The sequence below is a fragment of the Mesoplodon bidens genome (assembly GCF_964165515.1).
Source record: "Mesoplodon bidens genome assembly, chromosome: 15".
Lineage (NCBI taxonomy): Eukaryota > Metazoa > Chordata > Mammalia > Artiodactyla > Ziphiidae > Mesoplodon > Mesoplodon bidens.
The window spans coordinates 43848303-43863126 of NC_138171.1; the positions used below are offsets into that span (position 1 = coordinate 43848303).

General features: G+C 43.8%; 1 protein-coding gene across 1 annotated transcript in view; it reads right to left on the reverse strand.

Annotated features, from left to right (window-relative positions):
- Positions 1 to 14824, reverse strand: part of LOC308628689 (integrin alpha-M-like) — a gene marked incomplete at its 5' end in the record, with an annotated part of 80896 nt that overhangs the window by 14361 nt on the left and 51711 nt on the right. The window contains 5 exons of the mRNA XM_081255931.1: positions 829 to 943; positions 1097 to 1167; positions 1457 to 1560; positions 2035 to 2137; positions 2718 to 2815. Coding sequence (XP_081112057.1) covers positions 829 to 943; positions 1097 to 1167; positions 1457 to 1560; positions 2035 to 2137; positions 2718 to 2778 — 454 coding nt within the window. Of the gene's footprint in view, positions 1 to 828; positions 944 to 1096; positions 1168 to 1456; positions 1561 to 2034; positions 2138 to 2717 lie in introns of the transcript that reaches the window.

Here is a 14824-nt window from a genome sequence, read left to right on the forward strand (position 1 = left end):
GAGGGGCACCCCATTCAGGGCCCCAGACGTCAGTCTCTCCAACGGCCTGAGTGTGAATGTGAAACCAGGGAGGGGCCTCGGCCTGCCCTGGTTCCGGAGGCGGGGAGTCTGAAAAGCTCACTCTTCCACATCCTCATCCCCCTTCCCTGTCAGCACCAGGGAGGCCGGGCCCTGTGCCTCAACATGCACACACACACACACATATATACATATACACACATACACATATACACATACACTACACACACACATACATAACACAACACACACATATACATGTATACATACATCACACACTCATGCACATACACATACATACACACATACACATATACTCGTACACACACATACATATACACTGCTCAGACTGCCTGCACCCACCTCACCCTTTCCCAACCTGCTGCGTGAACTAATTGGCTATACTGCAGGGTGCACTGTGTGAAAATAAACGCCCTTCACTCTAAAAATTCTTGCAGCTGGCATTAACTGAGCCCTCACCACATGCCAGGCCCTGTACCAGACCCTGGCCGAGGATCACTGTATGTTACTCTCAGTGTTGGGTGTGATATTATCCCACAGGCAGATGAAGAAACTGAAGCTCAGAGAGGGAAAGGTCCTAGGAAAGGTCCTGCGGTGGGACAATGATGGGGCAGGTGTAAAAGCAGGCGGTGACCCCTCCAGCCCATGTTCGGAATCACAATACCATCCAGTAAATTTTTTTTCTGGATCCCTCTTTTTTATCCACTTTGGGGTGTCTCTGGCTCCACTGCAAACCAGAGTCAGAGGTGTATAGGTACCTTGAAGGACTCAGTGGCCCCAAACACTCACCCTGCAGGGCAGCCGGGATCCTCTGGGCCTGCCGGGACGGGGAGACCAGCAGGAAGCAAAACCCGGTCAAGTGCATGTTCTCCCTGCATGCATGGTGCACGGTGGGGCCACAGGCCTGTGGATAGAGGGGCCTGGTGGGAGGGGTTGCCCCTGCTTCTGTCCCACCCTCCCATCCCAGCACCTTCACCCTTCACGAGACCCCCAGCACCAGCAGCCCCAGGTCCCCACTCTTTCCCTCAGGATGCTCCCGTGACCCAGGGCAACTCACCAGCAGCCGAAAGGGGCTGGTGGTGGCCACCATGGACAGGCCCAGGGACATGTTCACAGCCTCTGGAGGCACTGAAGGTACAGATGTGTGCATGGTCACCCTCAGGACAGAGGAGGCAGGGAACACCTCATCTCTGGGAGATTAGGGGTCTGACAGGTGAAGGGGGCTCTCAGGTCTTGATGGAGGTATGGGGGTACAGGGGTGTGTTGGAAAGGGAGACTCTGAGTGGGTCAGGAAGCCTGTCTGAGGGTAAGGGTCTGCAGACAGAGCTGAAGCCAAGAAGTAGGTATCCTGTGCTCTCCACAGGCCCCCAGAGCATGGGAGACTGGACTTGGGTCTCAGCCGGGGGCAGTGACTCACCCGGCAGGAGGATGGGTTCACACTTGCCCATGCTGTAGTCGCACTGGTAGAGGCCGCCCGTTTGATTGGCAGCCTTTATCTCCTGGGGGGCTCCAACCACCAGCCTAGGGGGAGAAAAGAACACAGCAGCTAAGAGTGTGAATGCCAGAGCCAGACTGCCTCTCTGAGCCTCAGTTTCCTCATCTGTAAAGTGGAGATTAATAACAATTTAAATTCCACATGGGAGAGATTTTTGTCCCTTTTATGCTCTGGTGTATGCCTGGCTCCTGAGACATTTAGTAATAGATGCTCAATAAACATTTGTTGAGTGATGGATTCCTACAGCATAAGGTTGCTGTGAGGATGGAATCAGTGCCCACGAAAGGGTGCCTGGCACTTCATAATTGCTTAAGAAATAAATAAAGTTAGCTGGGGTCCTCGAGATGGCAAGATGGTCCTTCTTTCAGTCCAACTCTTCATAGCCTTGGCGGGAATTGCCATGGCAGACAGAGGAGAGTTTGTGAATAAAGAGAGGGATGTGGGGAGGGACAGGGGAGGAGTAGTTGAGAGCCAAACGCCAGACACCACACAGTCCTCACCAGTTGGCATACTGGACCACGCTGTATCCAAACCCAGCGCTGTTCACATGGAAGATTGTTGGCTGGTCTATGTCCAAGTTGAAGCAGAAAGAGGAAGCCAGGGCTGGGGAGGAGGGGGAGGAGACACACTTTGGTGAAGGTTCTCCCTTCTGCTCCATCTCCCTGGCCCCCAGCCTGCCCCACAACTGTCCCCTCCAGGCGCAATGCCCCAGCATCTCCTGGTCTTCTGGACCCCCAGGTTCAGCCCTGCTTCTCTCCTTCAGATGGTCCAGAAATAGCTGTTCACCCACTGGTCTGCTAGCAAATTTCAGTTCTTCATTTCCACAGAGCAACACCCAAGCTCTAAAGACACTCCTTCCCCAACCCTCTCCCTGGGCTCCTATGAGGAAGAATCCAGGAAAACCTGGGGACAAATGGATGCAGTGGACAGAGTATAAGATTGACTCATTCTGCCTACTTGAAAAACGTTTGGATTGTCCAGGCAACCGGCCTCTCTTCCAGAATCTCTTGAACTTCCCTAAAATTGGCTCAGTATCCTCTCAACCCCCACAAACTCCAGATCCCAAACCCGTTATAACTCCAGATCCCTCCCCTAATGTCTGAGTTCAAAGCATGCATTCTCAGCTCTCTCCCTACCTGGACCCCCATCCCCTCCTCCCCCTTCATCGTGACTCTCAGCTTACCCATCGACAGGAGGAGGAAAATCCTGGTCCTGGTCATGACTGGAAGATCAGACATGGGCATCGGAGTGTCTGAGCCACCAGGGAAACAGCTGGACCAAGGTGCCAAGAAAGCAAGTAAGCAGAGAGGGTCACCGGAGGCCGGAGGTAGGGAGGGAAGTTGTCAGCATGACTCAGAGGTGGAGGGCGGAGAATGCAACTAAAATAGGAAAAGAAAGGGGCCAGGCAGCCCACACGCTCTGTGTCCAGAGATGACATGACTTGCTTCCCTTTGTCTCCCCACCCTAGGCTCGGGTGGATGCAAATCTCCTGCCCTGCCCTACCTCTCCAGGTTCCCTCATTGTACTGGCAAAAGTTTCCCCTTGACCTTGAAACTTCAGTTAACCTGGGGAGGGGAAGGGGTAGATGCCAAGGTAGATGCCAAGAGAAACTCTGGTAGGAACCCTGCTTTTTGGACCTGGAAACCTCTGGGCCCAGGAGTCAAGTAGCTGGACCCTAGGAGGGGGTACAGAGTGAGTATTTGCTCATTTGTTCATCATTTATTCAGCAAGTCTAATCTGAGGCTGATTATGCAAGCCCTCTGTTAGCAGAGGGAGAAAACACAAGCCACAAGGCCCCAGCCCTGGGGTCAGTGAAGAAGAAAAATATGTAAACAGCAAGACATTGCTGTGAAAGGAGACAGTACCCATCGGTCACAAGGTACCTTACCCAGTTTGGAAGCATGTGGATTTCCAGGAAGGCTTCACTGAAGAGGTGACACTTGATCTAAGTCTAGAAGGCAACTGACTACAGGGGAGCATATTTCAGAAGGGTTGGCCAACTGTGGAAGAGGCAGGAGGGCCTCTTAGGAAATCAGTGATAGAAACCAGACAGTGGGAGGTAGGAAGTGACAAGAGATGAGGTCAGTGGGGGAGGAGGGAAGGGGAAGCAGGCCCCAGGCCCAGAAAGCCCCCTTAAGGCCTGTTGATTTTATCTTGAGGACAGAGGGAAGCATAGAAGCAAATTATGAAGACTGAGATCTTCAATTTTATGTTTCAGAAAGCTAGAAAGAGGGGCTGTGTAGGGCACAGTTTCCTTGGGAGCTAGCTGGAGACAGATCATTGAGGAGAGAGGTGATGGGGGCCTGTGGGTGAGCTGGTGGCCATGGGGGTGAACTGAAGGCTGACTTGTCCCTAAGGCATGGACAGTAGTGATGGTCCCTGAGCTGGAGGGTACTGGAGGAGGGACGGGTGGTGGGCTAGGGCAACTTTGGTGTTGAGGAAACCAAAACATGGTGTTTAAGAGTTTGGGCTCATAAAAAAGAACAAAATAATGTCATCTTCAGCAACATGGATGGACCTGAAGTAAGTCAGACAGAGAAACACAAATATTATATATATGATATCGTTTATATGTGGATCTAAAAAAATGGTACAAATGAACTTATTCACAAAACAGAAATAGAGTCAGAGATATAGAAAACAAACTAATGGTTACCATGGGGGAAAGGAGGGTGGGGAGGGATAAATTCGGAGATTGGGATTGACATATACACACTATATATATAAAACAGATAACTAATAAGGACCTATTTTATAGCACAGGGAACTCTTCTCAATACTCTGTAATGACTTATATGGGAAAATAATTTTAAAGAGTGGATATATGTATATGTATAACAGATTCACTTTTCTGTACAGAAACTAACACAACATTGTAAATCAACTATACTCCACTAAAATTTTTTTAAAATAATAAAAATAAAAATAAATTTAATTTAATTTAAAAAAAAAGTATTTGGGCTCTTTCATTGAAAACCACTGCTCCCGTGGAGGGAAAGGATAAGGGCCTGATATTTTTCATAGCAAAGCTTGTAAAATAATTTGACTGTGCCTATGTATAACTTTGATAAAAATACAAACTTTAAAAAATAAAAATTTTAAAAGTTAAAAAAAAAACGTGGGCTCTTCCGACCCCTCTGCCTGTTTCCTCCTCTGCAAAATGGGGTGATAATAAAAATACACACCTCCTGGGCTTCCCTGGTGGCGCAGTGGTTGGGAGTCTGCCTGCCGATGCAGGAGACACGGGTTCGTGCCCCGGTCCGGGAGGATTCCGCATGCTGCAGAGCGGCTAGGCCCGTGAGCCGTGGCCGCTGAGCCTGCGCGTCCCGAGCCTGTGCTCCACGACGGGAGAGGTCGCGGCAGTGAGAGGCCCGCGTACCGCAAAAACAAACAAACAAAAAAAACACACCTCCTATTTTTGCTGGGACAGTTGAGTTTGTAAGTGTGAAAATGCTCGAAAGAATATTTAAGAGCTTTTATTATTGGCTATTATCCTTACTATGCTATGATGATTATTGTATTAGGTAAGTGCGCTTCCCAACGGGGGAAGCCTCCACATTCTGAAGGGTGTGCAGGGCTGGATCTCAGGAGAAAAGTCTGGGCTGGAGATGAGTTCTGAAACCATCGGCAGAAGTGCTGGATGAGATCCTGATGGGAGTGTGAAGAGGAAGGAGAAAAATGGGCCTGGGCTGGGTCCCAAGGAAACGCCAATGATGGCCACAGAATAGGGGCTCAAGAAGGTGGGGAAAGAAAGTGTCCACAAAGAAGGAGAGAGAAGGGCACAGTGCAAAGGCAGCGTGGAGAGAAGGAGTGTGAACAACATCACAGGCTGCTGTCAAGTGACACTGAGTGAAGTAAGAAATGAGGAAGTCTCTGGATCTGGCTACAGAGGCCATTGGTGACCCTGGAGTGGGCTGTGCCAGGGCAGTGGGGGAGGGGGAGGGGACAGGGATGGGAGTAGCAATGTCACCCGGAGGAAAGCAGCCCTGAGGAGACCTCAGACACAACATGGCTGGATAAAGGCCCTGGAATTCTTGGCGATGAAGAAAATTTGAGAGAGGGAGAGAGCGAGGGTGCAGGGGTTCAATTCCAAGAAGGAAATGGTGACAGAAAAACCCAATAAAGAGAAAGGAGAAGTGGCCCAGATCCTGGAGAGGATAAAAGACAACCAGAAATGATCTAAACCAGAAGAAGTCTGGGAGACTCAGGGCTGGTGTTGTGGACAGGTCGAGAGACCACCAGCCTTCGAAGGACCTTGAACCTGGCCTTTCCTTCGCTCTCTTTTCTTAGACTTGGTTTCCACCCTGGATGAGTGAGGATGGACAAGATAAGAATCCTTGACCAGTAAGACTTCATTTCTTCTCTCAAGCTGCCCAACGTACTTCCATGATGCTTCAGAGAAAAGTCACGGTAAGGCACCTTGCCTTTGGCAAGGATAACTTGGATCGTAAAAGTGTAGAACAGGATGGGTTCTTAATTCAGCGCACTCATTTTACAGATGAGGACAGTGAGGCTCCAGCCAAGACCTTAGGGTATCTAAAACTCACAGCCCTATTTCAGTGAATCATGACTTTGATATTTCCAGAAAAAGATGGCAATTGAAGGGCATGATATAAGCAAGGAAGGGGTGGACACCCCAGTTACTCATCTTCTCAGCCCAGTGGGTGGGATCATGAGTCAGTCACATCCAGCTTTTTTTTTTAATTTTTGAATTTTATTTATTTTTTTTTATACAGCAGGTCCTTATTAGTCATCAATTTTATATACATCAGTGTATACATGTCAATCCCAATTGCCCAATTCATCACACCACCACCACCGCCACCCCCCGCCACTTTCCCACCTTGGTATCCATATGTTTGTTCTCTACATCTGTGTCTCAATTTCTGCCCTGCAAACCGGTTCATCTGTACAATTTTTCTAGGTTCCACATACATGCGTTAATATACGATATTTCTTTTTCTCTTTCTGACTTACTTCATTCTGCATGACAGTCTCTAGATCCATCCACGTCTCTACAAATGACCCAATTTCGTTCTTTTTTATGGCTGAGTAATGTTCTATTGATATGTACCACATCTTCTTTATCCATTCGTCTGTTGATGTGTATTTAGGTTGCTTCCATGACCTGGCTGTTGTAAATAGTGCTGCAATGAACATTGTGGTGCATGTGTCTTTTTGAATTATGGTTTTCTCTGGGTATATGCCCAGTAGTGGGATTGCTGGGTCATACGGTAGTTCTATTTTTAGTTTTTTAAGGAACCTCCACACTGTCTCCATAGTGGCTGTATCAATTTACATTCCCACCAACAGTGCAAGAGGGTTCCCTTTTCTCCACACCCTCTCCAGCATTTGTTGTTTGTAGATTTTCTGATGATGCCCATTCTAACTGGTGTGAGGTAATACCTCATGGTAGGTTTGATTTGCATTTCTCTAATAATTAGTGATGTTGAGCAGATTTTCATGTGCTTCTTGGCCATCTGTATGTCTTCTTTGGAGAAATGTCTATTTAGGTCTTCTGCCCATTTTTGGATTGGGTTGTTTGTTTTTCTAATATTGAGCTGCATGAGCTGTTTATATATTTTGGAGATTAATCCTTTGTCTGTTGATTCGTTTGCAAATATTTTCTCCCGTTCTGAGGGTTGTCTTTTCGTCCTGTTTATGGTTCTTTTGCAGTGCAAAAGCTTTGAAGTTTCATTAGGTCACATTTGTTTACTTTTGTTTTTATTTCCATTACACTAAGAGGTGGATCACAAAAGATCTTGCGGTGATTTATGTCAAAGAGTGTCTTTCCTATGTTTTCCTCTAAGAGGTTTATAGTGTCCGGTCTTACATTTAGGTCTCTAATCCATTTTGAGTTTATTTTTGTGTATGGTGTTAGGGAGTGTTCTAATTTCATTCTTTTACATGTAGCTGTCCAGTTTTCCCAGCACCACTTATTGAAGGGACTGTCTTTTCTCCATTGTATATCCTTGCCTCCTTTGTCATAGATTAGTTGACCATAGGTGCATGGGTTTATCTCTGGGCTTTCTATCTTGTTCCATTGATCTATGTTTCTGCTTTTGTGTCAGTACCATATTGTCCTGATTACTGTAGCTCTGTAGTATAGTCTGAAGTCAGGGAGTCTGATTCCTCCAGCTCCGTTTTTTTCCCTCAAGACTGTTTTGGCTATTCAGGGTCTTTTTTGTCTCCAAACAAATTTTAAGATTTTTTGTTCTAGTTCCGTAAAAAATGCCATTGGTAATTTGATAGGGATTGCATTGAATCTGTAAATTGCTTTGGGTAGTATAGTCATTTTCACAATATTGATTCTTCCAATCCAAGAACATGGTATATCTCTCCATCTGTTGGTATCATCTTTAATTTCTTTCATCAGTGTCTTATGGTTTTCTGCATACAGGTCTTTTGTCTCCTTAGGTAAGTTTATTCCTAGGTATTTTATTCTTTTTGTTGCAGTGGTAAATGGGAGTGTTTGCTTAATTTCTCTTTCAGATTTTTCATCATTAGTGTATAGGAATGCAAGAGATTTCTGTGCATTAATTTTGTATCCTGCAACTTTACCAAATTCATTGATTAGCTCTAGTAGTTTTCTGGTGGCATTTTTAGGATTCTCTATGTATAGTATCATGTCATCTGCAAACAGTGACAGTTTTACTTCTTCTTTTCTAGTTTGTATTCCTTTTATTTCTTTTTCTTCTCTGATTGCTGTGGCTAGGACTTCCAAAACTATGTTGAATAATAGTGGTGAGAGTGGACATCCTTGTCTTGTTCCTGATCTTAGAGGAAATGCTTTCAGTTTTTCACCATTGAGAATGATGTTTGCTGTAGGTTTGTCGTATATGGCCTTTATTATGTTGAGGTAGATTGCCTCTATGCCCACTTTCTGGAGAGTTTTTATGATAAATGGGTGTTGAATTTTGTCAAAACCTTTTTCTGCATCTATTGAGATGATCATATGGTTTTTATTCTTCAATTTGTTAATATGGTTTATCACATTGATTGATTTACATATATTGAAGAATCCTTGCATCCCTGGGATAAATCCCACTTGATCATGGTGTATGATCCTTTTAATGTGTTGTTGGATTCTGTTTGCTAGTATTTTGTTGAGGATTTTTGCATCTATATTCATCAGTGATATTGGTCTGTAATTTTCTTTTTTTGTAGTATCTTTGTCTGGTTTTGGTGGCCTCATAGAATGAATTTGGGAGTGTTCCTTCCTCCGCAATTTTCGGAAGAGTTTGAGAAGGATGGGTGTTAGCTCTTCTCTAAATGTTTGATAAAATTCACCTGTGAAGCCATCTGGTCCTGGACTTTTTTTTTTTTTTTTTAATGTTGAGCCTTCTTTTAATTTATTTATTTTTATTTTTGGCTGTGTTGGGTCTTCGTCTCTGTGCAAAGGCCCTCTCTAGTTGTGGCAAACGGGGGCCACTCCTCATCGTGGTGCGCAGGCCTCTCACTGTCGTGGCCTCTCCTGTTGCGGAGCACAGGCTCCAGATGCACAGGCTCAGCAGTTGTGGCTCACGGGCCCAGTCGCTCCGCAGCATGTGGGATCCTACCAGACCAAGGCTCGAACCCGTGTCCCCTGCATTAGCAGGCAGATTCTCAACCACTGTGCCACCAGGGAAGCCCGGTCCTGGACTTTTGTTTGTTGGAAGATTTTTAATCACAGTTTCAATTTCATTGCTTGTGATTGGTCTGTTCATATTTTCTATTTCTTCCTGGTTCAGTCTTGGAAGTTTATACCTTTCTAAGAATTTGTCCACTTCTTCCAGGTTGTCCATTTTATTGGCATAGAGTTGCTTGTAGTAGTCTCTTAGGATGCTTTGTATTTCTGTGGTATCTGTTGTAACTTCTCCTTTTTCATTTCTAATTTTATTGATTTGAGTCCTCTCCCTCTTTTTCTTGATGAGCCTGGCCAATGGTTTATCAATTTTGTTTATCTTCTCAAAGAACCAGCTTTTAGTTTTATTGATCTTTGTTATTGTTTTCTTTGTTTCTATTTCATTTATTTCTGTTCTGATCTTTATGATTTCTTTCCTTCTGCTGACTTTGCGTTTTGTTTGTTGTTCTTTCTCTAGTTCTTTTAGGTGTAAGGTTAGATTGTTTATTTGAGATTTTTCTTGTTTCTTAAGGTAGGCTTGTATAGCTATAAACTTCCCTCTTAGAACTGCTTTTGCTGCATCCCATAGGTTTTGGATCATCGTGTTTTCATTGTCATATGTCTCTAGGTATTTTTTTATTTCCTCTTTGATTTCTTCAGTGATCTCTCGGTTATTTAGTAACATAGGGTTTAGCCTCCACGTGTTTAGCCTCCACGTGTTTGTGTTTTTTACGTTTTTTTTCCTTGTAATTCATTTCTAATCTCAAAGCGTTGTGGTCAGAAAAGATGCTTTATATGATTTCAATTTTCTTAAATTTACTGAGGCTTGATCTCTGACCCAAGATGTGATCTATCCTGGAGAATGTCCCAAGCGCACTTGAGAAGAAAGTGTAATCTGCTGGTTTTGGATGGAATGTCCTACAAATATCAATTAAGTCTATCTGGTCTATTATGTCATTTAAAGCTTGTGTTTCCTTATTAATTTTCTGTCTGGATGATCTGTCCATTGGTGTAAGTGAGGTGTTAAAGTCCCCCACTATTATTGTGTTACTGTCAATTTCCTATTTTATAGCTGTTAGCAGTTGCCTTATGTATTGAGGTGCTCCTAGGTTGGGTGCATATATATTTATAATTGTTATATCTTCTTCTTGGATTGATCCCTTGATCATTAGGTATGTCCTTCCTTGTCTCTTGTAACATTCTTTATTTTAAAGTCTATTTTATCTGATATGAGTATTGCTACTCCAGCTTTCTTTTGATTTCCATCTGCATGAAATATCTTTTTCCATCCCCTCACTTTCAGTCTGTATGTGTCCCTAGGTCTGAAGTGGGTCTCTTGTAGACAGCGTATAGATGAGTCTTGTTTTTGTATCCATTCAGCAAGACTGTGTCTTTTGGTTGGAGCATTTAATCCATTCACATTTAAGGTAATTATCAATATGTATGTTCCTATGACCATTTTCTTAATTGTTTTGGGTTTGTTTTTGTAGGTCCTTTTCTTCTCTTGTGTTTCCCACTTAGAGAAGTTCCTTTAGCATTTGTTGTAGAGCTGGTTTGGTGGTGCTGAACTCTCTTAATTTTTGCTTGTCTGTAAAGCTTTTGATTTCTCCATTGAATCTGAATGAGATCCTTGCTGGGTAAAATAATCTTGGTTGTAGGTTCTTCCCTTTCATCACTTTAAGTATATCATGCCACTCCCTTCTGGCTTGTAGAGTTTCTGCTGAGAAATCAGCTGTTAACCTTATGGGAGTTCCCTTGTATGTTATTTGTTGTTTTTCCCTTGCTGCTTTCAATAATTTTTCTTTGTCTTTAATTTTTACCTATTTGATTACTATGTGTCTCAGCGTGTTTCTCCTTGGGTTTATCCTGTATGGGATTTTCTGCGCTTCCTGGACTTGGGTGGCTATTTCCTTTCCCATGTTAGGGAAGTTTTCGACTATAATCTCTTCAAATATTTTCTTGGGTCCTTTCTCTCTCTCTTCTCCTTCTGGGACCCCTATAATGCGAATGTTGTTGTGTTTAATGTTGTCCCAGAGGTCTCTTAGGCTGTCTTCATTTCTTTTCATTCTTTTTTCTTTATTCTGTTCCACAGCAGTGAATTCCACCATTCTGTCTTCCAGGTCACTTATCCGTTCTTCTGCCTCAGTTATTCTGCTATTGATTCCTTCTAGTGTAGTTTTCATTTCAGTTATTGTATTGTTCATCTCTGTTTATTTATTCTTTAAATCTTCTAGGTCTTTGTTAAACATTTCTTGCATCTTCTCGATCTTTGCCTCCATTCTTTTTCCAAGGTCCTGGATCATCTTCACTATCATTATTTGAATTCTTTTTCTAGAAGGTTGCCTATCTCCACTTCCTTTGGTTGTTTTTCTGGGCTTTTATCTTGTTCCTTCATCTGGTACCGATCCCTCTGCCTTTTCATCTTGTCTATCTTTCTGTGAATGTGGTTCCTGTTCCACAGGCTGCAGGATTGTATTTCTTCTTGCTTCTGTCTGCCCTCTGGTGGATGAGGCTATGTAAGAGGCTTGTTCAAGTTTCCTGATGGGAGGGACTGGTGGTGGGTAGAGCTGACTGTTACTCTGGTGGGCAGAGCTCAGTAAAACTTTAATCTGCTTGACTGCTGATGGGTGGGGCTGGGTTCTCTCCCGGTTGGTTGTTTGGCCTGAGGCAACCCAACACTGGCACCTACCTGGGCTCCTTGGTGGGGCTAATGACAGACTCTGGGAAGGCTCACGCCAAGGAGTACTTCCCAGAACTTCTGCTGCCAGTGTCCTTGTCCCCACGGTGAGCCACAGCCACCACTTGCCTCTGCAGGAGACCCTCCAACACTAGCAGGTAGGTCTGTTTCAGTCTCCCCTGGGGTCACTGCTCCTTCCCCTGGGTCCCAATGCGCACACTACTTTGTGTGTGCCCTCCAGGAGTGGAGTCTGTGTTTCCCCCAGTCCTGTCGAAGTCCTGCAGTCAAATCCCACTAGCCTTCAAAGTCTGATTCTCTAGGAATTCCTCCTCCCGTTGCCAGACCCCCAGGTTGGGAACCTGATATGGGGCTCAGAACCTTCAATCCAGTGGGTGGACTTCTGTTGTATAAGTGTCCTCCAGTCTGTGAGTCACCCACCCAGCAGTTATGGGATTTGATTTTACTGTGATTGTGCCCCTCCTACCATCTCACTGTGGCTTCTCCTTTGTCTTTGGATGTGGGGTATCTTTTTGGTGAGTTCCAGTGTCTTCCTGTTGATGATTGTCCAGCAGCTAGTTCTGATTCTGGTGTTCTAGCAAGAGGGAGTCCACATCCAGTTTTGTCCACCTGGCACCCCTAGCCTGGAGCAAGAGGTCAAGGACAGAGGGAGGTTCTGGGGAGATTTGGAGAACAGTCATCCTTTCTCACTGCTGGCATTCCTGACTCAGTAAGTTTCTACTCTGTTCTTGAGCTCAGAGGTGCTGAAGAGGATTCCAGAAGGACAGTGGGGCAGGAGGGGGTTGCATCTGATCTGCCACATACTGGGGCAGGGTTGGGGTGGTGGAGAAGCCAGGACAAAAGTTGTTTTAATTCAGGTCTGGTTTGCCTGAACTAAGTGGAACTGAATAATTTGGGATCTGTCTCCCAGGTTGTTTCTTTTCCATGGAAAGAAGAGAACAGAAATCTAGTGGGCAGAAACCCTCGGATTTCTCATGTATTTCCACCCCATGCTCACCCACAGGGCCTGAATGGATTTTCCCTAAAGTTTCTGCCCTTCCTCCTGCTACAAGCAACCCATCTCACTTCTCTGTCTTCAAAGGACAGTTTCCTACCTCGCCCCCAAATTTTCTCAAAACAGAATTTATTTGAATTCTATTGTGTAGAAACACATACAGGCATAGGTACTCAGGAAGATGCTTCTCTCCAAAAGCATCTGGTTCTCCCTACACTCCTGGATCCCTGGGCATGGAGTTCTGGTGTGATGGATGATTTGAGGGCGCTGGAGAATTTTAGCCAATGCTTGGGAAGGTCGGGACATGGAAGGGAGAAGCAGGCATAGTGTAATAACATCTTACTGGCAGAACAAAGGAGCTGTGATAATCCTAACATTTATGTCACGGTGCACTTTATTTTTTTCCAGTTTTAGTGAGATATGATTGACCTACAGCACTGTGTAAGTTTAAGACATACAACCAAATGATTTGACTTACATACATCATGAAATAAGGACTATAATAGGGTTAGCGAACATCTATCATCTCTCATAGGTACAACATTAAAGAAATAGAAAAAAAAGTTTTTTCCTTGTGATGAGAACTCTTAGGATTTATTCTCTTAATACGTTTCATTTATAACATACAATGGTGTTAATTATATTTATCATGTTGTACATTACATCCCTATAACTGGAAGTTTGTACCTTTTGACCACCTTCATCTAGGTACCCCTGCCCCCAACCCCTGCCTCTAGTAACCACAAATCTGATCTCTTTTTCTATGAATTTATCTAATTGTTTTTGAAGTCTAATTGACCTACAATACTATGTTAGATCCTGGTACACAACATAGTGATTTGATATTTCTATACATTTCACCATGATGAGTCTAGTTGTCATCTGTCACTGTACAAAGATATTACAAGGTTATTGATTATATTGCCCATGCTGTACATTTCATAACCATGACTCACTTACTTTGCAAGTGGAAATTTGCACCTCTTAATCTCCCTCACCTATTTCTCTCTTTCCTCCATCCCCCTCCCCTCTGGCAACCACATGTTTATCCTCTGTATCTATGACTCTGTTTCTGTTGAGTTATGTTTGTTCATTTGTTTTGCTTTTTAGATTCCACATATAAGTGAAATCACAAAGTATTTGTCTTTGTCTGACTTATTTCACTTAACATAATACCCTCTAGGTCCACCCATGTTGTCACAAATTGCAAGGTTTCATTATTTTTTATGGCTGAATAGTATTCCTTTGTGTGTGTGTGTGTATATATATATATATATATATATATATATATATATATACCACATCTTTATCCATTTATTTGTTGATGGACACTGAGGTTGCTTCCATATCTTGGCTATTGTAAATAATGCTGCAATGAACATAGGGATGCATGTATTTTTTTTGAATTAGTGGTTTTTGTTTTCTTCAGATAAATACCCCGAAGTGAAATTGCTGGATCAGCTAGTAGTTCTGTTTTAATTTTTTGAGGGACCTCCATACCATTGTCCAAACAGCTATACCGATTACATTCCCACCAACAGGACACAAGGGTTCCCTTTTCTCCACATCCTCACTAACACTTGTTATTTGTTTTCTTTTTGGTAATAGCCATTCTGACAGGTGTGAGGTGATATCTCATTGTGATTTTGATTTGCATTTTCTGATTATTAATGATGTTGAATATCTTTTCATACATCAGTAGTCCATCTCTATGTCTTCTTTGAAAAAATGTGTATTTAGGTCCTCTGTGCGATTTTCAACTGGGGTTATTTATGTCACTGTGCACTTCACGTCTATTAGCTCATTGAATCCTCACAACAGCCCTAGGGGAAGGGGGCAGCTATTATCCCATTTTACAGATGCATAATTGAGGCACAGAGAAGTTGAGTCATTTGCCTCTGTTTGCCCAGCTAGTACTACGTGAGGATAGGTTTCAAGGTGCTGGAGTCTTAACCATGATGCTGACGATCTTACTTCCCCCCTCTCTACCCGCCCTGC